Below are 24,931 nucleotides of genomic sequence, written 5' to 3'. Positions count from 1 at the left end.
CTCCAGGTTCCTAAGAGGCCAGTAAGGGGCGTACATAAGTGCACTGGTATACCTTTCGTCCCCTGTCCAATTGTCTTTCCTTTCTCTCACTTATCATATATATTTTCTTTCTTTCATATATCCTCTCCTCTAAGTTCATTTTACCCTTATATATATTACTACATGTCTATTTTTCTTCCTATGTATTTTTGTATTGGACAAATGAATAAATAAATAAATAAATAAAATAATTAGGACACAGGGCCTTATGATTTTTCTTATACTTGATTACATTTTTCCATGCCGTGTATAGTTTTTTACACTTTGATCACTTTCAATCCTTTTTCCTAAGAATTCCTTGCATATGTTTTACAAAGCAGATTCTAAGAGGCAAAAAACTTTAAAGCTCATATCTGAATATAGAAATAAAGGATATTACATCAGCTAAACAAACCACACAATATATTCCCAGAAGAAAAGTATGAGGTGCTCCTGAGATCAAAACCTCATACATATCCCTTGGCTAGTTTACTATGGCTGCTCCAAGTGTTGGTGCTCAGACTTTTATCTTGTTACATCCCTTGGGATATCTAATCTAGGCAAAATGGCTGCTTCTGGGCACAGTCCAAAACCCTGATGGGTAATGCTATCGTTAAGGGAAACTTTATGGATTTGCCTGGGCTTAGTATTTCTGCCAGGAGTGGGGTGATTATACCTGTCATAGCCAAAGTAGTTAAAGACTAAGAAGCTGAGGAATGAAACTTGGCTGGTTATAGTTTAACCTACAAGAGATATCCTGTAACATGCAGAAAAAATAACCTTGAGAAACAGAAGGAGAGTCCCAAATAAAATACTAGTCAGATAAACGAAATGGAAGTCTCAGACAGAACCCTCCCTAGTTCTCACAAAGAGAAAATGAAATTCTTGATAGGATTCACAGTTTGTCTTGTTATGCTGCTTTGTGATGACAACTACTGTACAGTATATAATAAATGTTCTTTTTTTGTTGTTCAGCAATAAATGTGAATTCTTCTTCATTGGGAAAAAAAAAGACGTCCCCTGAAAATAAGACGTAGCAGACATAGCACATCTTTGGGAGCAAAAATTAATATAAGACGCTGTCTTATTTTCAGGGAAACACAGTAAATCATAGTCTAGTGTTTCTCAACCTTTTAACTGTGTGGATTTCATCTCCCAGAATACTACAGTCAGCACACTATTAAACAGTGTTAAACAAGTTGCTTAAGCAAAACAACTCCTGCTTGTAATGCAATCAATAATTAAGTATTTTCCTCTGAGATGTCAGTTAAGTACTTTTCTAGAACTCACAGCTGCCATCTAGTGACTATTGTATGCTAAATATATCATAGATAAAAGTGAAAGATGAAAAATGGAGGGACGGAATACAGTGATACCTCATCTTACAAACGCCTCGTCATACAAACTTTTCGAGATACAAACCCGGGGTTTAAGATTTTTTTGCCTCTTCTTACAAACTATTTTCACCTTACAAACCCACCTCCGCCACTGGGATGCCCCGCCTCCGGATTCCCATTGCCAGCGAAGCACCCGTTTTTGCGCTGCTGGGATTACCCTGAGGCTCCCCTCCATGGGAAACCCCACCTCCGGACTTCCGTGTTTTTGTGATGCTGCAGGGGAATCCCAGTAGTGCAAAAATGGGCGCTTCGCTGGCAACAGAAGTCCGGAGGTGGGGTTTCCCAGTGAGAGGAGCCTCAGTGAAATCACAGCATCACAAAAACACAGAAGTCTGGAGGTGGGATTTCCCATGGAGGGGAGCCTCAGGGGAATCCCAGCAGTGCAAAAACGGGCATTTTGGCTGGCAAAAAGGGTTAATTTTGGGATTGCACGCATTAATTGCTTTTCCATTTATTCCTATGGGAAACATTGTTTCGTCTTACAAACTTTTCACCTTAAGAACCTTGTCCCGGAACCAATTAAGTCTGTAAGACGAGGTATCACTGTACTTGGAGGGAAATGTAGAGTTTTCTTTAATGAGTCAATACTAGCTAAATTATATTTAGACTATCTTACATTTATAACATATACATGGTTAATAAAAATGCAAGCAACACAAATAATAAAATATAAAAAGTGATCATTTCTCATCTCTTGAGATTAGTCTCAGAATAGAAGTATTAGTATGGAAGAAATACGTTGACATAAGAGACAAACATCCCTACACATTCCTGAAATTATGATTGCAAGAACACATTTTACAGGCATTTCTCCAACCCAAGAAGGCTATGATTTCCTTCACTAATGAGTGATTTTTTGGGCTGGAGTTTCTATCCTTATCTGAGATCTGCCTATGCCTACTTCATTTCAGTTAAATGATGGAGCTTACTCAACTGGGCACACTTCATGCTTACTGTTGAATTCTGGTGCTGAAGAGTCAGGACACTTGCACAATGACAACAGCTCTTTATTAAGAATAGTGAGAAATCCAACAAAAGCCCCAGTCAGTGGCTCCTGTTTAAATAGGGAACTCCAGCTAGGAAGAACCATTCAGCATTCAGCACTCTCCAATTCAATAGAGCGGACTTGTTTGGAAACTTACAAGCTCACCTACCCACTTAGAGTGGGGTCTAAACAGCAGGTAATCTCATACAGTTGCGGTTTGCTGCTGGTTCGGACTGGAATTTAGAACTGGTAGCGCTGACTCCACTCTGAGAGAGAATCGGTTCTATGTGTCCATGAAAGTGAGCCCGCCCGCCTGCCCCTGGGTTATACTGACCATTATATCTGCTTCCGAAGCCCAGCTGATCAGGGGCAGATTGAATTGCCTAGACAGTATGCCACCCATCATAGAAAAGAATGAAATGTCAAATGAGGCAAATAAATTGATTATTTAAAGCACACACATTCATCACATGAATAATTTGTTTACTATAATGTTTAAGACAAAAAGAAATTCTAATTGCAATCTCTTCAACATCTTGAAAAACTCCCTTAAAATGGTATAAATATTATTTGCTAAATTGTCCAATTAATTGAGTTAAAACCGATCATTGATTTTATGCTAACTTAACCCTTTGCTATAGACCTTCTTTCTCAATATTCTTTTCTTGTTTTTTTAGGGGAATATCTAGAATTATGGCAAAATATAGACTGGCCCTGACTTCCAGTGTCAAGGAGTTGAATTGTAAGGCTGGTTGAGAGACTGACAAAATTGAAAGCTGATAATACTGAGCTGCCAAGGGCTGACATCTTTGTTAAATTATAGTTGCATAGGATACTAATTTCAGTTTGTTTAATCATGATTTATTGAAAAGTATGGAGTGTAGAAGTCTTGATCAATTCAAATCTGTGCTCTATTGAACAGATTTGAAGGTAACGGGCTTACCGATGGAGCCGATGGCATGGGAGATCATCACCAGGGACACATAAGTTTCCCCAAGGACACATAAGCCTCACAGCAAACTGTGCAGGCTCATACAGAGAGGTGGGCAGGGCGCCACCGGGTATAAAAGGCCACCCCGCCTGAGCTCTGACCTCTTTCTTTGATCGTAGCTGGAGATACACGCCCACCCTCCCTTTACCTCTCGGTGTGTTCAATAGAGCACAGATTTGAATTGATCAAGACTTCCACACTCCATACTTTTGCTCAATTTTATTTCTTTATTTATTTTATTTGTCCAATACACAATAAGGGTTTTAATGTGTGTGTGTGTGTGTGTGTGTATATATATATATATATATATATATATATATATATATATATATACACACACACACACACACACACACACACACATAGTAAAATACATGATGAAAGTTATAGAGGAGATACTCATAGTAAAATATATCTAAGAAAGAATAGAAAAGAAGATATAGTAATAGAACATATCAATTGAAGAATAGAAGAAGAGATATAGGAATAGAAGTAAGGTATAGGAGATATAGGAGAGCAATAGGACAGGGGATGGAAGGCACTCTAGTGCACTTGTACTCGCCCCTTACTGACCTCTTAGGAATCTGGATAGGTCAACCGTAGATAATCTAAGGGTAAAGTGTTGGGGGTTTGGGGATGACACTATGGAGTCCGGTAATGAGTTCCACGCTTTGACAACTCGGTTACTGAAGTCATATTTTTTATAGTCAAGTTTGGAGCGGTTAATATTAAGTTTAAATCTGTTGTGTGCTCTTGTGTTGTTGTGGTTGAAGCTGAAGTAGTCGCCGACAGGCAGGACGTTGCAGCATATGATCTTGTGGGCAATACTTAGATCTTGTTTAAGGCGTCTTAGTTCTAAACTTTCTAGGCCCAGGATTGAAAGTCTAGTATTTCTATGGGCCAGCAAAAAAGGATAGACACAGATTGTGTCACATGATTATCTTTGCTGTTTACACAGATGCTGAAAAGGAAAGGATGAAGTAAAAAAACATAATTGGAGCAGATAACTTCTGCTCTCCAAGTTATGCTTCCCCATTAAAAATAATACTTGAAGAACAAGAGAAGCTTGCCTCTATGATTCATGCCTCTGTTTCTTTCCTGTCTTCCTCAAACATAATTTTAATTCTCAAGGAGCCTCCTTGTTCCCACAACTACATATCACTTAGTACATCCAAATTTCAGAGTGGTATAGCCGGTAAGCAGATACCCAGAGAGCAAGCTGCAGTTGCTGGTTTTCCCTTCAGCAGAGTAAAACAAACACCGAGACTCTTTCAAAAGGTGTTTGTCCTGGTTTCCAATTACAAGCTTCCCAATTCATGTAAGTATAGATGGAATAAAAACATTTGCTCATCTTTTCTTGAGGTAGAAAAATGATAATACTACCGGTATAGGACTGGAGTATATTTTAAAAACATTTCTTGTCATGGCTGATGTTAATTCATACTGATAGTAAGACAATTATTTCACAAACAATAAGGGAAGCATTATTGAAATTGCTAATGCTGCAATGGCATGTTGAATATGCAGATTGTTTTAAATATCTAATAAAAGTTCAGTTCTTTGTCACTCTCTGTACATGGTTGTTTGCTTGCAGATGTTTCATTAATTTACCAGGTAACATAATCAATGCTAACGAGTGTGGAATTTTCTCTCTGTTTTTATACAGAACTTTGCCAGTGTTGGTGGAAGTGTGGTTTGCTCTTTGGTAATTCCATGATTACAGTATTTTTTCTTTGATTGTTTGTCTCTAGTTAATCTCTGTTTATCTGGATGTTGGTTATTGGAGACAATATATTTGGTCTTTTTGCTTAGCTTTTGAAAATTGTGTCTTTTGAATGATATGTAAATGTGGTTTATCTCTATGTTTTATTTATTATTTTTTATTTATTTATTTATTTATTTGTCAAACAATTATAGGGTAATAATTTGTACATATAAACATTAGATAAGTAATGATAAAAGGTAGACAATAGGACAGGGATGGTAGGCACACTGGTGCGCTTATGCATGCCCCTTACAGACCTCTTAGAAAGGAGGAGAGATCAATTGTAGATAGTCTAAGGTTAAAGGTTTTGGGGTTAGGAGTAGAAACTACAGAATCAGGTAGTGCATTCCAGGCATTGATTACTCTGTTGCTGAAGTCGTATTTTTTGCAGTCAAGTTTGGAGCTGTTGATATTTAGTTTAAATCAATTTCGTGCTCGTGTGTTGTTGTGGTTGAAGGTGAAGTAGTCGTTAACAGGTAGGACATTTTGGTGTATGATTTTATGAACTATAATTAAGTCGGAACGGAGACGACGGAGTTGTAAGTTGTCTAAACCAAGAATTTCAAGTCTGGTGAAGTAAGGTATTTTGTTGTGAGAAGAGGAATGAAGGACTCTTCTTGTGAAATATTTCTGGACTCTTTCAATTGTGTTGATGTCAGATATGCAATGTGGGTTCCATAAAGGCGAGCTGTATTCTAGGATTGGTCTGACAAATGTTTTGTAAGCTCTTGTTAGCAGTTCAAAATTACCAAAGAAGAAGCTGCGAAGGATTAACAACTCTTAAAGCCTTTTTGGCAATGTTGTTGCAGTGGGCTCTAGGACTTGGGTCAAAGTATATGAGTACTCCAAGGTCTTTGACAGATTGAGGGTTATCAATAAGTTCAATTCCTCCAAGTTTATATTTAGTATTCTGATTCTTTTTACCAATGTGTAAGACAGAGCATTTAGTGGTGGAGATTTGAAGTTGCCAGGTTTTAGACCATTCTGCTACGTGGTCAAGGTCTTTTTGAAGGTCTATGTGTCCACTGATGAGAGATTTGTCTGAATGCCAAGCTTCTGGGAATTTCCTAGCATCTTTTGGATTTAGCTTGATCTACAATAATGCTCATAGTTTCACATTGTAAACTACACTCACTCACTAGCAATGTTAATGTTACCTGTTAGTAACATCTGCAAGCAAACAACCAAAGTCATAAAGCATCAAAGAATCCAAGTTTTTTAGTATCCTAATAAAATTTTAATTATTGCGACTGCAGGGTCCTGTTATTAGAGGATATACATCAGCAGCAAGTTGTTCCCAATTCAGCTGGTTTCTAAGAACCAGTAGGACTGGCTCTGGGAGGCTTTGCCCATCTGATTTGGACATTTATGCACATGTGCAGAAGCATTGTGCATGTAAGCACACGCACAAACCAGTAGTAAAAGGTTTTAGAACCCACTACTGATATACATACATTATTGTAGTATTTGGGCTTTCTCCCTTTTTAGCCAGAGCAGATTTGTTGGCATAAAAAAACTCCCTACAAATATCAAAATAAATGCTCAGATGCTTAAAATTGTACATAACAGCAACTGTGACATGAAATATTTGGGGGTAGAAAAACAATTACAGCTTGCTATGTTTGCGCATAGGAAATCTGATTGATCTGATTGAATGCAAAAACTATTCCATTGCTGTTATTTATACATTTTTAAACTTCTCCTTTCTTTATGATGTGATGGGTGACACTCCCATCCCAATTTTATGTGTATAAGAATATATTTGATATAAGTAGTTAGAAGAGAGGAATTAGTCTTAGATTACTCACAGTTCATTAGACAGGACTGAGAATTGGGCTCTGCACTTCTTCACTTTTTCATTCCTCCATTCTGCAATGGAGTTCATGCCCACAAAGAAGTACCATAATATTAGTTGATTTTAGCTTACTATATTGTGTGAACTTAGTTGATTTTGGCTTATTAACCAAACCACAATTAGTAAAACAATGATGTGCAAATGAATGTTTTTTTCACAGACTATAATGTAATATTTCTATGATTTGTGGAATTATAATTTTTCATTATAGTTCAATGGGGATTATTCTTTTCCTATTATCTGAGTATGCAGCTAGAGTTTAGGCCAAGTTTCATGCCTTGTTTAGAAATAGGCTATAGCAAAATTGCCCGATTTGGGTATAACAATAAACTGTGGCTTAATAAATCATTATAGAACTGCTAAATGGTGTATAAATAGAAGCGTTAAGGATCTCGTCACCAAAGGCAGAATATCAACTCATTGACTAATGCACCATGAATTAGATAATGAATAAAATAGAAAATGAACTGAATTAGATTAGCAAAAAGTCATTCCATGCAGTTAGGAAAACTGATAAATTCAGGAGATAGGATGTAACTACTTCCCATTTTACTTGAGTTCTGGAGAACACTGGACACCAGCCTCTACAGTAAAGTTACATAACGGTTTATTGGTACCAGACAGGAGTGAAATCCTGTAAGTTCTAACAGGTTCTGGAGAACCGGTAGCAGAATTTTTGAGTAGTTAGGAGAACTGGCAAAAAGCACTTCTGGCTGGCCCCATAGTGGGGTGGGAATCAGGGATGGGTTGCTACCATTGCGGTAGGCAACTGTGTACCAGTAGCAGCTGCCAGATTGCGTAATTTGCGTGCGACCACTCCGGTGCCATATTTTTTCTTTAGGTTTTGGTACTTTTTGGTTCCTGTGCATGTGCAGAAGCAAAATCTTGCGAGGGGAGGCACCAGATTTTGACAATTTTTTGCTTCCTCACATCGCAGAAGCAAAAAATAGCAGATTTCTCGTACATGTTTTCCCTCGCAATATTTTGGTGTATTTTTGCTTCCTGCGCATGCACAGAAGCAAAATCACACTGAGGATGTGCACACATATGCGTTCATAGCAGTATCCATTATATCCACCTAGAAACTAACAACCTACTCTGTAACAAACAATTTGGTTTCAGAAAAAAATTATCTTGTAACCTGCAATTGCTACTCTACAAAAACATATAGACTACACATCTCAATCAGGGCAAATCAATAAATGCAATTTACATAGACTTCTGTAAAGCCTTTGACTTAGTTGTTCATGATAAACTACTACTAAAACTGAAATCCTATGCATCTCACAACCCCTAAATGACTAGATAACTATGTTCCTATCAAACAGACAAGAAGTGGTCATATAGGGAGCACCCTATTTAATCCTGTTCCTGTTAAAAGAGGTGTACCTCAAGCAGGGGCGGATTCCTGATTCTGCCTCTACTGGTGCGCTGCGCATGCAGTGAGGTTTCAGTGATATTTTTGCTTCTGCGCATGCTCAGAAGCAAATAATTGCCAAAATCTCTCACATGTGCCAGCCTCCTTGGAGACATGTGCAGAAGCAAAATTTATTTATTTATTAGATTTGTATGCCGCCCCTCTCCGTACGTGGGACATACGTGCACACCCGCAGCAGAAGCAAAGCTGTGCATGCAACTCAATTTTCGCTACAGGTGCGCTGTCCTTATCCATAGTAGTAGCAACCTGATACTGACCCCAAGGCAGCGTACTAAGACCAACACTCTTCATGCTCTATATGAATGACCTTTGCAATCACATTACAAGCAACTGGATTCTCTTCGACGATGTTGTAAAACTCTTCAACACCACCGATAACACTGCTACCTTCCAAAAAGACCTTGACTTTGTGTCAGAATGGTCAAACATTTGGCAACTCCCAATTTCAACCAACAAATGCTCAGACTTACACATTTTTTAGTACAGTATTTGTGAAGAATATAGCCATACCAAGAGTAATGTAAATATTCCCACAAATGTTCTAAATAAATAAACAAGGATTTATAATGAAAAAAGAAACAAAAGTAAAATAATAGCAACAGTGACAACAGAAGCTCGCCATTCCTGCTCTGTACTATTGAAATATAGAAGGGAAGAACAAGCATTGCTTGTTTGTATGCTACTAGCAAATACTAATAAAGAATAATGATGAATGGTTGGATGGTGAAGCAGGAAAGCTTCCAATTCTACCTACATGTTGGGCAAATTTAAAGTGAAAATAAATAATAAATATGTAAGATCCTTGGGCTAAACAGGATGGCTCAAAATTGCTCCCTTTACTTTGCTAGGAATAAATACATTACTAGATACCTATTGGGAAAAACAAATTAATCAGAATATAAACTAAGAATGAATAAATGCTAGAAGATGAACTTGTGCATAGTTGCACTAACAATTTTACTCTGATAAGGTAAGAACTTGCCATTTCCAAGGTGTTACGAGATAATTAGCTTTAAATAGACTCGACTACTGTAATGCTCTCTACATGGGGCTACCTTTGAAAAATGTTCGGAAACTTCAGATCGTGCAGAATGCAGCTGCGAGAGCAATCATGGGCTTTCCTAAATATGCCCATGTCACACCAACACTCCGCAGTCTGCATTGGTTACCGATCAGTTTCCGGTCACAATTCAAAGTGTTGGTTATGACCTATAAAGCCCTTCATGGCACCGGACCAGAATATCTCCGGGACCGCCTTCTGCCGCACGAATCCCAGCGACCAGTTAGGTCCCACAGAGTTGGCCTTCTCCGGGTCCCGTCAACTAAACAATGTCGTTTGGCGGGACCCAGGGGAAGAGCCTTCTCTGTGGCGGCCCCGACCCTTTGGAATCAACTCCCCCCAGATATCAGAGTTGCCCCCACCCTCCTAGCTTTTCGTAAGCTCCTTAAAACCCACCTCTGTCGTCAGGCATGGGGGAATTGACATGTTCCTTCCCCCCTAGGCTTATAAAATTTATGTATGGTATGCTAGTGTGTATGATTGGTTTTAACTTGTGGTGTTTTAAAATTAATTTAAATATTGGATTTGTTTACATTGTATGGCGATTGCTGTGAGCCGCCCCGAGTCTGCGGAGAGGGGCGGCATACAAATCTGATTAATAAATAAAATAAATAAATAAATAAAATAGAGAATTGCAAAATTGAGTCGTTTGCCATAAAGTCATTCCATTCTTTTTCAGGATGTGTTGATCTGAAGATGCAAGAATGCTCCAAAACTTTGTATTTGTCCCAGGCTGACACTATTGGTACCTTACTGAAACCTGTGTAGCTCTTGATTTTTTAAAAAAATCTGGCCTATTTTGAAGGAAATTGTAAAAGAAACCTTCCACCCATCCTCATTTGCAGGGAGTCCTTTAAGACAGGGTCTCTGAATAAACTGAAATATTTTTTCTCAGGTTTCTTGATATCTGGGTTAAGTTTGTGACATCAGCTACCAGGGGATTCACATTCGGTCTTTTGATTTTTTTTATGTCCAGTCTCCTTTCCTTTGTTTTGTCAGCCTCCCCATAATCTCCTATTATGACAGTGAACCGTATTACCCTCATAGGGATGGGGATTACATGATTGAGTATGCTTGTTGGCATGGAGGCTGCAACTTACGGCAATAAGATTTTAAAAATAGAAATAATTCATTTAACTGAATAGCTTTTCCTCGGTGTCATAAAAAGCTATAACTTGATTTGTTGTGCTTTTAAATTACAAAACATTTGGATATCAATTCCTTAGTGTGTCTGCTGAGTAAATGTTTTCTGAAAGCAATTTTTCGAAACAAGAATTTCTCACCATCAGACAGGTGGAAGTACAGGAATATGCAGTTGAAATTAAAGTACACTAAAATAAAAAGAGGATGGATAAGATCTCACAGATCATCTATGTAATTTAGTTAATCAAGCTCTGCCCTTTCATTTACTCATTTAAAATATTTATTTGTTAAACTAAAGGGAAGCCATTTACAATAAAATGTAACCAGTGAATGTTTGCATAAACATTAAACAAAGTGTGTCTGTAGCAATTTGTGTTCAGCATCACTCCATTTTCATGTTGACTGTTTATACTCTTTTCAAAATGTCCTTTTGGAAACATAGTTCTATGTAGATTGTGTGCTTCTCTTTCAATAAACTCTCTTTAATCAAACCTGTTAATCAGGACAAATAATGCATTGAATTTGAAGAACATGATGCTTTGATACACCCTTCCCTCTGGCTATTTACACAGAAATGCTAACAGAGAGGACCTATTTTACATGCTGATGGTTAATTATAACTTGTCTTGAAGATTATTTGGCATCTTTTTTGATAGTGAATAGATTTTTGTTTCATTAGTGTTATCAGTGATAATTATTATGACTATCGCCAAAACTACTTATTCTCTTAATCTGAAGCAAACATATACAGTGGAACCCCGACATAAGAGCTGCTCTACTTAAGAGCAACTCGAGATAAGAGCTGGGAGGGGAGAGATATTTTTGTTCTACTTACAAGCCCAAATTCGAGATACAAGCGCCAAGGAGCTGTCTCCTGAAGCCAAACGCTAACTTCCGCGTTCGGCTTCAGGAGACAGCTGCGAAGCGGCGCACGTGTTTTAAAAGGTTGCAGCCGGCCTGGGGGGCTTGGGGGGGGGCTTGCAGCTTTCTTTCTTGCTCTTTTTCTTTCTCTCTTTTACCTTCCCTTCCTCTATTTCTTCTTTTCTTTCTCCTTCCCACCTTCTTCCCTCCCTCCCTCCCTTCACTCATTCCTCTCTTACTCTCCCCTTTCATAAGTTTCCTTGCTTCCTTCCTCTGTTCCTGTCCCTTCCCCCTTTCTTTCTTTCTTTCTTTCTTTCTTTCTTTCTTTCTTGCTCTTTTTCTTTCTCTCTTTTACCTTCCCTTCCTCTATTTCTTCTTTTCTTTCTCCTTCCCACCTTCTTCCCTCCCTCCCTCCCTTCACTCATTCCTCTCTTACTCTCCCCTTTCATAAGTTTCCTTGCTTCCTTCCTCTGTTCCTGTCCCTTCCCTCTTTCCTTCCTTCCTTCCCACCCTCCGTCCATTCATTCACCCATTCCTCTCTTGATCGCTTAAAGCCGGTCCCTGGTGCAAAAATGGTTGGGGACCTCTGTCCTACAGGATTGGGTGGCAGAGAAGTTGAACATATGTAAATTTAAAAGTTTAAGAAAGTTTACAAGTTAAGTGAAAGAAACTTCATTATTCATTTATATGTACATGTACATTTCTTCATTAAAAACATGTCTTTCTGCATAATTTAGACTAACTTTGTGAGTTTTTTGAGGGCTGGAACCAATTAAAATTATTTACATTAATTCCTATGGGGAAAAGTCGTTCGAGATAAGAGCTGCTCGACTTAAGAGCCCAGGTCCGGAACGAATTAAACTCGTATCTCGAGGTACCACTGTATTTAAAAGCTCTTAGCCATCCCGTTTCCACAAAAAAATTTTTTTTTTGCAAAATTTGATTTTATTATTGGATCAAAACTAACAGTTTTCCTGTTTAGATTAGCTTCTATTTTGTTCATAGAATGGATTAGCATTCCAAGCGTTTTTATTTTCAAACTTTGTAGTTTGAACATACCTTTTTCCTATTTTGAGTCTTCTTCTTTTAAATAGTCTTCTTGAGCAGCAAAATGGAAGATTTTTAAAAAGTGTTTAGAACAAAACAAAACAAAAACTCTTCTGAACTTTTAGGGTCTGTTGCTTGTGCTGTGTATACAGAGCATTGATTTATGTCTAGAAAACATGTTGAATTATTTTTACAAAGCTTTACATTATGAATATGAGTCCAGCCAATGCCACTATCAATTCCTTTTAAAATAAAACTTTTTGCCATTGGTTCTTATCAGGAATCAGTCATAATTGAATATAGCAAGATAGAACGGTCAAGAAAGGAAAATTCTCAGTGTCATGAGATCCATTCAGAAACATTTAAAACAAAAGATCTCTCCACAGAATCTTTATGCAGAGGAAAATTGCATCCAATAACTTTCTGGCTGTTATTTTTAAATTAACAGCAAAACTTGAAACTAAACATAAAAGACTTACCTATCAAACGTGGGCTATGTCTAGCAATTGTTGTGGTTAGCTCTGGCCCAGCTCCTGCCCCAAGGAATGTGCAGGTGGATGTGGGGGAAACATCCACATGCCGCAGGCCTGTTTTGCTCCTGATGGAATCTGCCAACGAAGCCTCCTCTGACCAAGGAAGCATGAGTGACAGGGAAGAGGGGAGTTTGACAGACAGCCCAGGAGGAGATCAACCATCTGTATCATCCTTGGATTCTGAACAAGAATTAATGACATATCCACGCATGCGTAGAGTGATGCATAGGAGACAACAACTGAAGGATTATTACAAGAGAAAATGAGGCTACCTGTGGTTGCTGTAATTAGTGCTACAGATAAAAAGAACAGCGTGCTGGTTTAGCCTTGTGGCAGTTTATCTGATTCATTGTTTCGTCAAGATCGTGGTTTGTGTGCTGTTCAAGATTGTGTGTGGACTCTCTGGATTTTAGAATTGGATTCAACTTCCCAGTTATTGGGTGAGCAATTGGATTGCATTTAACCTGTGCCTTGCATGTACCAGAAAATCCCTTTGACATTTAAAAAGGGAGCTGTTTCTGTTTTTCTGTTTATAAAAACTTTTGGATTTTACTTTTATTGTGTGGTGTGTGTCTTCCTGGATTAATTACCCTGTAATTATGGGCGGTTGAAACACGCCGGCAGAACAGCAATTAAGGAAGCAGAAAGTTCCCAACTTTACCAACAGAATGGAAACAGAGAATTATCTTTTCATGTTGCTACTTTATGGCTATCCATAAAAGTAGCATTGGCTACTTTTCTTAATGGCAGGAGGAAATAATGTTGTTGCTACTCAATTAGTCAAGGCTGTCTCTCAGCAGTCCTATGGACTAGCTCTCTTTTTCCCCCCCAGACCATCTTTTTGCTTTACTTAAATTTTAATTAACTTTTTTTTTTGGCTGACTCCAACTCCTGTAGGGTTCTCACGGATTTTTGGGAGTAGCTGATTCTTACTCCTGATAAGAAAAGTTATTCTCTTCCTGGCAGCTTTGTAGAGAGAAAATCTGAGCAATCACATAATTGCCAGTGAGATTTCATTTTATTCTTTTCTTTGTGTTACCACCTGAAATGCCCTTGGTGTTATTATAGCTTTTGTGGGGCTTAAGACTAATTATTGCGTTTCTCTTTCAGTTTTTTTTAAATGACCAGTGGAGATTTGCCTTTCCAATATGACATCGGAAGAAGAAGGAATTATGAAGGGCGTGGCCAGGAAGTGCAAATTCAGAACTTCAAAGCATATGTTTGTCAACCTGCTTCTGATACAAACACAGCTGTGATTTTGGTTCATGACATATTTGGGTGGCAATTCCCAGACACAAGATATGTTGCTGATATAATTGCTTCTAAGGGATACACGTAAGCAAGGGTTCCTATTATTTCAAGAATGAAAAAAAAAATGTATAGTGAGGGTGGTGATAAATGGTGAGGACTACCATTGCTGTGCTATAATAGTCTGACCAGCCTTTAGATGGCAGGGAAGAGAGGCATTTGTTTTGCTGCTATCTAATGGCATTTATATTTGTCAGCCCAGACATAATAGCCCTAATTTAGAAGTATGAATAAATTGCCTCATAGTTGTTCTGTCGGGCTCTCTGGTAGAATCCTCCCAAAAATTCACAGGTACAAATTTCAGACACACACACATTTGAAAATTCAAAACAATGTTATTTATAATGAAAATTCACTTAAACTAAGCCCTCTTTTGGTATAGCAAAGAGCACTCGTCTCCAAACAAACTGGTAATTTATACAAGACCCTTATCAGTTCTGTGATACTTACCGTGTTTCCCCGATAGTAAGACACCCCCGATTGTAAGACGTATCGTGGGTTTCAGGGGGGTCGGCTAATATAAGCCGTACCCCGAAAGTAAGACATATGTCTTACTTTCGGGGGAACACGGGGGTACAGTAGAACCTCGACATACGTCCCCCCCCCGCCGTCGTCCCCCCCCCCGCCGCCTGCAAGCGCTCTGCCAGGCGGCTCTCCCCGCTCCGCGCCTCCTTTATCTCTGGGTCTGCGGAGGGAGGGAGGGTTCCGGCCTTCCGAAGTGGCGCTGGGCGAAAGGGGGCGGGCGGGCAGCGGCGGAAGGTGAGAGGTGCCTCTTCGATATGCCGGAGAGCTGGAGAAGGGGGCGTCTGGACCCCCCCACCCCCAGCAGAAGCCAAGGGGGGTCCTTTCAAGCGGCGCTGGGCGAAAGAGGGCGGGCGGCCAGCAGCAGAAGGTGAGAGGTGCCTCCTTCTCCAGCTCTCCAGCAGATCGAGCGCGTGAAGAGGCACCTCTCACCTTCTGCCGCTGCTGGCCGCTCTCTTTCACCCAGCGTTGCTTCGGAAGCCGCCGAACGCCATCAGGGGGGGCGCTTGGCGACCGCCTCTCTGCTCGCCAAGTGCCGGCAGATCGAGCGTGCGAAGAGGCACCTCTCACCTTCCGCCGCTACTGGCCGCCCTCTTTTGCCCAGCGTCGCTTCGGAAGCTGCCGAACGCCGTCAGGGGGGCGCTTGGCGACCGCCTCTCTGCTCGCCAAGTGCCAGCAGATCGAGTGCGCGAAGAGGCACCTCTCACCTTCCGCCGCTGCTGGCCGCCCTCTTTCGCCCAGCATCGCTTCGGAAGCCGCCGAACGCCGTCAGGGTGAGAGGTGCCTCTTCGCGCGCTCAATCTGCCGGCACTTGGCGAGTGGAGAGGCAGTCGCCAAGCACCCCCCTGACGGCATTCGGCGGCTTCCGAAGCAACGCTGGGCGAAAGAGGGCGGCCAGCAGCGGTGGAAGGTGAGAGGTGCCTCTTCGCGCGCTCGATCTGCCGGAGAGCCGGAGAAGGAGGCACCTCTCGCCTTCTGCTGCTGGCCGCCCGCCCTCTTTCGCCCAGCGCCGCTTGAAAGGACCCCCCCTTTCCACCCCTTGGCGCCGTGGCGAGGCGAAGGCGAGGGGCGCGCGGGGAGCTGCCGGAAAGGAGGCGGGCGAAGGAGGGCGCAGCTCCAGCCGCTCACCTCGGAGCCGGTCGGCCTCGCTGGCCGCTTGCAGCCGAGCCTCGGAGGTGACGTATGGAGGGGGGGCGGCGGGGAACAAGCAGCGAAGCAGCCCGGCGAAGGCTTCTCCTGCCGAAAGGTGCCTGCCAGAGACCGGTAAGCTTTGGAGACGCCGGGTGGGCGGACACGTGTCAAGGCCGACGTGTGCACCGCACGCGGCTGCCACATCATGGCGGGGCCCGGACGGGGGCGGGCAGGCGGGGATGCGGATGTGTCTCCGTGTGTTTGTGTGTGGGGGGGAGGGTGCTTCGGGCTCTTTGTCCCCCCCGGTGGGTAAAAATGAAGACCCAGATTTTTCAAGAAGATTTTTTAAAATACTATTTTTTACCGGACACGGGTGTTGCGGGTTCGGGTAGGTGGGTTGGCCGGGTGGGTCTCATTTTTTCCAATATAAGACATACCCCGAAAGTAAGATGTAGTGGGGCTTTTGGGGGTAAAAAGAAAGTAAGACACTGTCTTACTTTCGGGGAAACACGGTAGCTTGCAGCTGTGAGGCAATTTACAGTCAAAGTGTGAAACACACTTTGCTCTGGTTTAGTTTCAAAGCCGGGATAAATCAGCACACAAAAAGTCAAAGTCAGTAAAGCAGTCACAAAACACAACGATCAGATAATCCTCCACAATGGCCAAACCCACAGGCTGCTATTTATAGCAGCCTCACTAATCACCACAGCCCCACCCAACCACAGGTGGCCTCATTTTCTTTGATAATAATCTCTCAGTTGTTGTTGCCTATGCATCACTCTCCGCATGCATGGCTGTATCATTAACTCTTGTTCTGAATCCAAGGAGGAGCTAGATAATTGATCTCCTTCTGAGCTGTCTGCCACACTCTCCTCCTCCCTGTCACTCATGTCTTCTTGGTCAGAGGAGCCTTCATCATCAGATTGCACCGAGGGCAAAACAGGCCTGCAGCATGTGGATGTCTCCCCCACAGTAAGGGTGGAAAAATAGCTGCACTTTGCCAGCATTAATGCCATGAGGCCAGCAGTGGGTTGCTCCCAGTTCGGTCCGGTTCTAAGAACCACTAGTGGCGGCAGCAAGAGGGTCTGATCACTCATCCAGGAGGCTTCTGCACACTTGCAAACTAGTAGCAAAGGGTTGTAGAACCCACTACTGTGTGAGGCAATCCTTAAAAAACCCCTCTTAATCTGTGTTTGGGGCATTTGCACAATTTTCCTATTGTGGTACTTTCTCATATTGAGACATTGTCCAGAACTCTTCTGAAAACCAGAAGCCATTCTGGATCAATGTACATAGGCTCCTCATGGCTGTGATCCATGTTGTCATCCTCTCATTCCCAGTCACAAAAAGCCAAACTCTGCCCCAGACCCCTAAGAACAACCCCAATTAATATATATATATATATATATTCAGCTTCCTTTTACAATAAAATGTTCAGCTCCTCTTTACAGCTCCCCCACTAAAGCAGAATTAATTTTGGCAGTCATGCATATTCACTGCTCAAAAAAATAAAGGGAACACAACCCAATATAACTCCAAGTAAATCAAACTTCTGTGAAATCAAACTGTCCACTTAGGAAGCAACACTGATTGACAATCAATTTCACACGCTGCTGTGCACATTTGACTTGGTAAAGAACAAAGTATTCAATGAGAATATTTCATTTATTCAGATCTAGGATTTGTTATTTGAGTGTTCCCTTTATTTTTTTGAACAGTATATATTACACCTGATCCAAGAAGCTTAACAAAATCTCCCAGCTAGATGGTGTCGCTTGCCAGGGAATAGACCTATTTATGTCCAAATATAATGTGAAGGCTTAATACATATCATTATTAACACATCTATTAAAGCTGCAATCATAAATAATTACATAAAACAGAGTAGTCCTAGGAATCTGGGTGTTTCCCAAGACCCTCTCATGGGGTCTCACAATCAAAATTATTTACCAGTCTATCTTGAAAAATAATACATTATTAAAAATAATACAATATTAAAATCCCATCAAACCATCATGAGAAGTGGTAGTGGCAGTAAATACTGTATAACCATTTCAAATTTTAATACAATATAACCCTTTGAAACAAAAGCTGTTTTGGAGTCTTCTATAATTTTTAAAAGTGGGAAAGAGTCCTGAGAGAAAAAGCTTTAATAATGATGTAAGCATTAAATTAATTGCACTTAGTGGAAATTCCTCCTAAGTAAAAAAATCACTGGATAGGTTAAAAATTAGAAAGGTGTTATTTAACTTTATTTTTAGTAGTTAGCTTTAATATTTTGATTTGATTTTTTCAAAAACAATTTATAGAGTTACTGGGAGTGAGGAGCATATAAATTTAATAAATATCTACCTGTGTAATCTTCATGCTTGGTAACTTCTTAAGAGCTTTTATTTGTACATTTCTCTCTGTGTGTGTTTTTGTTTCTATGTTGTTGTAAATGCATATTGTTTTATTGCAGTGATATTTGTATAATATTAACTGGAGATGAATAACACTTACTATTTTAGATAACAGACTACTGCAGAAAAATAAAGAGAGAACTAAAGAGTTAGCTTGGGAATTCATCTGTCACAGAAACTTTCAAATAACTTATCAATGCAATGTTTTACAGAACCATCTGCCCAGATTTTTTTCTGGGAAAGGCACCCTGGACACCTAATGATCGTTGGCAGAATTTTGGAGACTGGTTAAAGGATCGAGATCCTATGAAAGTGGACAAGTAAGATTAGTGTTTATTGAAAATAAATGCAACTGATATGTGTCTGATTAAGAAAACATGTTAATTAAGCAAAGCCGAAATGTTATTCATAATGGAAAAGCAAGCAAGAGTGGGGAGAGGAAAATTGCAGCCTTGACACCCTTTAAGATAAAATATGTTATAGCTTCACAACAATGAAAGAAGGATCAATGTTTTTGTTTCTTTAGGACTTTTTTTTTGTTTTCATTGGATTCACCAAAGTATACATACTTGTGTACCATCATACATTTTCTTTTAAGAATAAACAATCTTGCCTTGAGCAGGGGTTGGACTAGAAAACCTCTAAGATCCCTCCCAGCCTTCTGTGATGCTGATTCGGTGATGTTGATTCAAATGCAGGCCAATTGCTGAGCCACCTTAGATGAAGCACAGAAAAAATGAAAGTACAGTAGTAGTAGTACTAGTAGTATAGGAGGAGTAGAAGTAGCAGTAAGCAAATAAATTAAGGGAAGATAAAAGGAACTATAAATCTAATTTATACCAATTCCATTCACTTAACAGTACATCTCACTCTGTCTTTGCAAACTATCTTTGCTTCCACCTTATCTTTGCACCACCTTACCTATTATTCTTTACATTTTTCATTTTTTTGGTTGATCTCATTAGTTGCATTCAACTATGATTTTCTTTGCTTTTCCCCTTTATTCATTTATCATCTATCTTGCAATTTTGATCATTTTCTTTTTTCTTTTTTAAATAATCTTTATTGGATATACATTTAAAAATACAAAAAATACAACAGAACAGAAGAATAAAAGAAAGAACAGAAGAAAAATAGACCTACATATAGACAATTCATTTTGATCACTTTCTTTTATCCAATCTAACTACAGCACTTGTGTATTTTATACACAATGGAAGCCAGAATTTCTGAAGACAGAAATGTCAGTTATATCAATAACAAGCAGCTGTTTGACATGTGAGAAATGGAAGAAAAATGACCATTGTAATTTTTAGTGTTACTGTTGTGCTGCAAGTTGTACCTGGAATTGTAGATGACTTTACATATCTCTGTAGAGTTGTACCATTTTTATGGGTGAACTGTACAACCCAACCACCAGTATGTGATTGAGGGAAGAATGGTGAAAGCAATGTTTTCATGCAGGCAGGACGGGATGGAACACAGTTCCACCAGCGGAAATGAAGATGCGTGCGCACCTCCAGCTGATCGGCGGCTGTCACTTCCTGGATTACTGGTCTTGGCTCGGCTCTCCTTTTTTCCCCTGCTGCTGCTGTGTGCTTTTTTCCTCTTCCTTACTTCCTGGCCTCGGACGAGCTTTCCTCTCTCCTGCCCGGCTCCCCTCCAGCCTCATGCGGCCACCTCCCACCTGAAGAGCAAGCAGAAGGTGTGGGCGGAAGCGGCGCTGGTAGCATTTATGCTTCTAGCAGCACGCATTCGCTTAGTTACCCAGCCTGAGGCGGGGGAGGCAACCCAGGAAGGAGAGCGTGGGAAACACAAAGCAAATTGTCACCCCAGTGAGCAACACTGGTAAGGTTGTAAGTCGAGAACTTAACAGTTCACCTGAATGATGATGACCATCAAGCCACTCCCACTTGATCTCATGGCCAGCAAGCCACTCCTACCCATTCACATGACCATTAAGCCACACCCACAAAATAAGCCACACCCACAGTGTGACAGTAAAAAATTTGGCTGCCCATTACTGTATGCAGGTTATAAAATTTAAATTCATGTGGATTTCAGCTTTCTAGACTATGATCAGTATTTGTCATTTGTGCATTTATTTGTAAATGAGTACCAAATGCAACAATAATTTATTCACAACTGGCATTTAATTTCAGAAAATCCATTCTGAGGAGTTAACTTGGTAGTGCATTGTCATCCTCTTAAGACACCTGAGTGGATAACGTTTTATAACATTTGTTTTTAATGAGCAAGAAAGATACATTTTGATAACTGTGTAGTTTGTTTTAGGTACATACAAAGATGTCATTTTGGTTTATGCATCTCATCTTCTTAGGACAGTCGATATGGTCTTGAAATATTTAAAAGAGCAGTATAATGCAATCAGGATCGGTATTGTTGGATTTTCCTGGGGTGGAATGGCTGTACATCACGTGATGCTAACAAATCCTGAATTAAAGGCTGGAGTCTCCCTCTATGGTAACAAAGAACACTTATTAATTCTTCAATTTGAAAAGTATTAAATCATTGTTTGCAAGGATAAATTGCACTGTATAAGTAAAACCTTTTTACAAACAGTGCTTTTTTCTGTCTCTCTCTAAATCAAGGGGCATGTTTGTGCGGTCTAATTGCCCCATTACTAGACAGGCACACAATTTATTCTGGAAGGAAAAAAATGGATATTATCACTCTATGCACTGCCCGAGACCTGAGGTTGCATTTTTCTGCTGTATTTTACTTTTGAAGAACACATCTATATGTTACGTAACCCTTAGGCTTTTATTCATTTCAAATAATCTGCTTCAGTTTGTTCCTGTAATTGTTGAAATTCATGTTGCGGAAACAATTTTCTGAGGGAACAGTGGAACAACTTGCCTTCAGAAGTTGTGAATGCTCCAACACTAGTAATTTTTAAGATGTTGGAGAACCATCTGTCTGAAGTAGCGTAGGGTTTCCTGTCTAAGCAGAGGATTGGATTAAAAGACCTCCACTGTCCCTTCCAATTCTGCTATTATAATAAAGTTTGATTTTTTTTATACATATCAAGCTGATGCAGGTTTGCAATCTCTGTTTTAGAACTAGACGTACCTTGAAAGAGAACGGGTATCCTGGATATACTGCATATAAAATAATACAGATTATAATAGGACTATGAAATTATATACGGTATATAATTTAGTACGTTCTAGGAATTAGGGATACACTAGTAATCATAGAAACTACAGGAACTGGCTGGCACTAAATACTGTTTTCAAAATTAATAAATAAAGTACCAGTATATATAAGATGTCCTTGGCCCTGAAGCTCATATTGGAACTGTACCAACATAAATCACTGTAGAACCACTTGAGTCTCAAATAACATTTCATATTTTTATATTTTCCAATTATTCCCTAAAATGTCTGTATCATCATCACAGGACATAATAATTAAAGTAATGGAATATTTTTTCTCTACTTTTATAATTTTATAATTTAAGTTTTAATGTAACTTCTCTTCTTTTAGGAATTATTAGAGATTCTGAAACTAGATATAATTTACTGAATCCGACCTTTTTCATTTTTGGCGAGAAAGATCATACAATTTCACCTCAACAGGTAAACAATTGTCTTCAGATTCTTAATGGCTTTATGACTGATGTCTCTGCAATATATTTAGAGAATGAGTGAAAATGGGGAATAAGTATTGCAGGGGATGCTTATTTTCATTTATGTATTATTCCGAAAAATAATGAGTCTGCTCTTATTGTAGTATTACCAGTGGGAACATTTAGCTAGCAGAAACTAATGTGGTAAACAGCTGTTCATCCCTGCTACATAGTGTTTATGTGGAAGAAAATAATTCCTGTATTTGAAATCAATTTAATATTTTCCTGTCCGCCTTATTTTTAGCATGGATAAAAATGAGCAGGGCTGTGTTATTTTTAGTAGGGAGAGGACTATCATTGACAAAGTACGTGCTTACTAGCAGAAGATAGCTAAAATATGTTGTTGTTTTTTCCTCTCAATAACTTTCTCTGCAAGGCAAGGTGCAATTCAGGGGTGGTTTCTAACATACCTCACTGCTGATTCACTTCCTCTCAAGGGCACGCACATGCAAAGTGCGCTTGCGCATATGCAGTACAAAAGATTCCCAAAAAATCCCCCCCAAAAGCTGAAACCAAGCACAGCACTTGAAACTTGGCTTCTGCACATGTGCAGAAGAAAAAAACCCTGAAAAAAGTGCAAAAAAACAAGTGAATTCAGATAAAAACATTCCATTTTTTAAAAAAGATGGCAGCACACATGGACCAGCACTGATTGATCCAGTTCTGTGATGTCATCATGACGTCACCAGAGGTTTGGCACCATTTCAGGTGAACTAGTCTGAACTGGAAGGAATGCACCTGTGGTGCAATTACTCCAAAGCATTTATTCTACTCATTGTGTGCTAAGAAGTATTATACAATATCATTCTGCATATGTGCCCGATTTCCAAGGACTGAAAATTCTTGAACTGCCCACACTTGTTCAGAATTTGATTTGCTCAAGTGGAATGGAATAAGTATAAAATTTAAATTGAAAGTATAAAATTTACTAGTAGTCCTCTGGTTAGGACCAGTCATTCAGCAACCATTCCAAGCATTGGCTAAGGGACACTTATGACCCTCCTCAAAATTGTGGCCATTTCAGCATCCCACAGTCACAGAAAGGCAATCTGGGCACTTGGCAGCCCACTTGCAATTACCGTGATTGCAGCATCCCAGCTGCCACATGATCACTATTTGCAATTTTCCGTCTTGGATTCCTACAAACAAAGTTAATGAAGAAGCAAGTAAGAGGTTGCCAGTTTTTCCCATTGCTTTTTCTCCCAAGGAGATCCCAAGTAGTGTGGAGAATGGAGCTGCAGTGATGTTAGAATGTAGTACTGCAGGATGACTCTGCTGACTGCCAGCCGTTCGATTCTGACCAACTCAAGGTTGACTCAACCTTCCATCCTTCCGAGGTTGATAAAATGAGGACCCAGACTGTTGGAGGCAATGTGCAGACATTTGCAAATTGCTAAGAGAGTGCTGTAAAACACTCTTGAGCCGTCCACGACAAACTACTCCTAAAACTCAAATCCTATGGCATCTCAGGATTCCTCCACAGCTGGATTACTGCATTCCTGTCAAACAGGCAACAAGTTGTCAAAATTGGAAGCACCACTTCCACCCCCGTCCCTGTCAAAAGTGGTGTTCCCCAGGCAGGCATGTGCTAGGCTAGAGAGTAGCAATAGCAATAACTAAGTGCTATTGTTATTGCTATTGCTACTCTCTAGCAGCTGCCTGCCTGCACTCCATACTCCCTAGTGCTGGCCAAGAGGACCTATCTGCCTTCCCATGTTCTGCAGTGCCTTCCTGTGGAACCCCCACCCACAGCTCCTACCCATATTCTGTAGTGCCTGCCGGCTGGCTTGCTTAATTGGGACATGGTTTCAACATCTCTTCCCACAATGCAATCAAGTTAGGTCCTTACTTAACAACCTGCACAATCCTTGCTTAACAATGTCATCAGGGACTGCCAGGATCGCTATGTGATCTGGCATCTGGCAATTTCACGAAATTAAATTTAAAAATTAAGAAGTTGAGAGGGATCTCTTGGGGTGCCAACCCTGAAGCTGATCTGGCTGAAGCCATTTTGGCCTGTCCTACTGCGTGTTCACCAGGTGTAGAAAGCATATTCCTATTTGGATAAGATTTAAAATAAAAATAAAAATCAGAGGTTATAAAATCAATGGTTTTAAAAGTACTGTTGCTTAACTACACCTCAGTTAGCCTTGACTTTTAAGCAAAATTATCCAAGAATCCAGGTTATGTGTGAACAAATAATTTTAAAAGGGTAATGTTAAAATTTACCATAAATAACATATATATATTTCTGCTATAGATCTCATTGCTGGAGGAAAAACTTGCAGAATATTGTAAAGTAAACTATAAAATTAAAGTATATCCTGAACAAGCTCATGGTTTTGCACAGTGTAAGCCTGAAGACATGAAGCCCAAAGATGTACCATACACCGAACAAGCAAGAATGGATTTAACAGAATGGCTGAACTGCTATGTTATGTTTTAAATCGGCATATCCCATAGTCCTCTAACTTCCACAACAAAATGGCTTTTATTTGTTTAAAAAACTTATTGTAAAAATTGTAAGTTTGTCTATTAGAATCTGACGAATGGAAAATGCAATTAAAATATATGGCAATATTAACCATTGAATATCTGTCATTGTCAATGTATTACTCCATTACTTCTATGGAAAATTATACATACTTGAAGATTTTCCCTACATTATATACTGTATTATCTTTTTATAAATATATTGAGTATATTCAGCATTTCAGCATTGATACACTTAGCTTAGTTCATAGTTCTATTACCACTATAACATCTGGGCTGCAGACATCCAATTTTCTCCATCTCTTTGTTTGTGCTGGTCTATAGACTCAA

General features: G+C 39.8%; 1 protein-coding gene across 1 annotated transcript; it reads left to right on the top strand.

Annotated features, from left to right (window-relative positions):
• Positions 1 to 14,213: 14,213 nt before the first annotated feature.
• LOC139165844 (carboxymethylenebutenolidase homolog) lies at positions 14,214 to 24,554 on the top strand. The gene is made up of 5 exons (XM_070749080.1): positions 14,214 to 14,428; positions 18,669 to 18,776; positions 20,798 to 20,940; positions 21,967 to 22,058; positions 24,369 to 24,554. The coding sequence occupies exons 1-5, from the start codon at positions 14,214 to 14,216 to the stop codon at positions 24,552 to 24,554; spliced, it is 744 nt and encodes a 247-aa protein (XP_070605181.1).
• The last annotated feature ends 377 nt before the right edge of the window (positions 24,555 to 24,931 follow it).

Source organism: Erythrolamprus reginae, chromosome 3 (genome assembly GCF_031021105.1).
Source record: "Erythrolamprus reginae isolate rEryReg1 chromosome 3, rEryReg1.hap1, whole genome shotgun sequence".
Classification (NCBI taxonomy): domain Eukaryota; kingdom Metazoa; phylum Chordata; class Lepidosauria; order Squamata; family Dipsadidae; genus Erythrolamprus; species Erythrolamprus reginae.
This window is presented reverse-complemented; position numbering and strand designations above follow the sequence as displayed.

Coding starts and splice junctions, on each gene's coding strand:
- LOC139165844 (XM_070749080.1), top strand. CDS start 14,214: ATGACCAGTGGAGATTTGCCTTTCCAATATGACATCGGAAGAAGAAGG. Junction 18,777..20,797: donor GATCCTATGAAAGTGGACAA/GTAAGATTAGTG, acceptor TCATCTTCTTAG/GACAGTCGATATGGTCTTGA. Junction 22,059..24,368: donor ATACAATTTCACCTCAACAG/GTAAACAATTGT, acceptor TTTCTGCTATAG/ATCTCATTGCTGGAGGAAAA.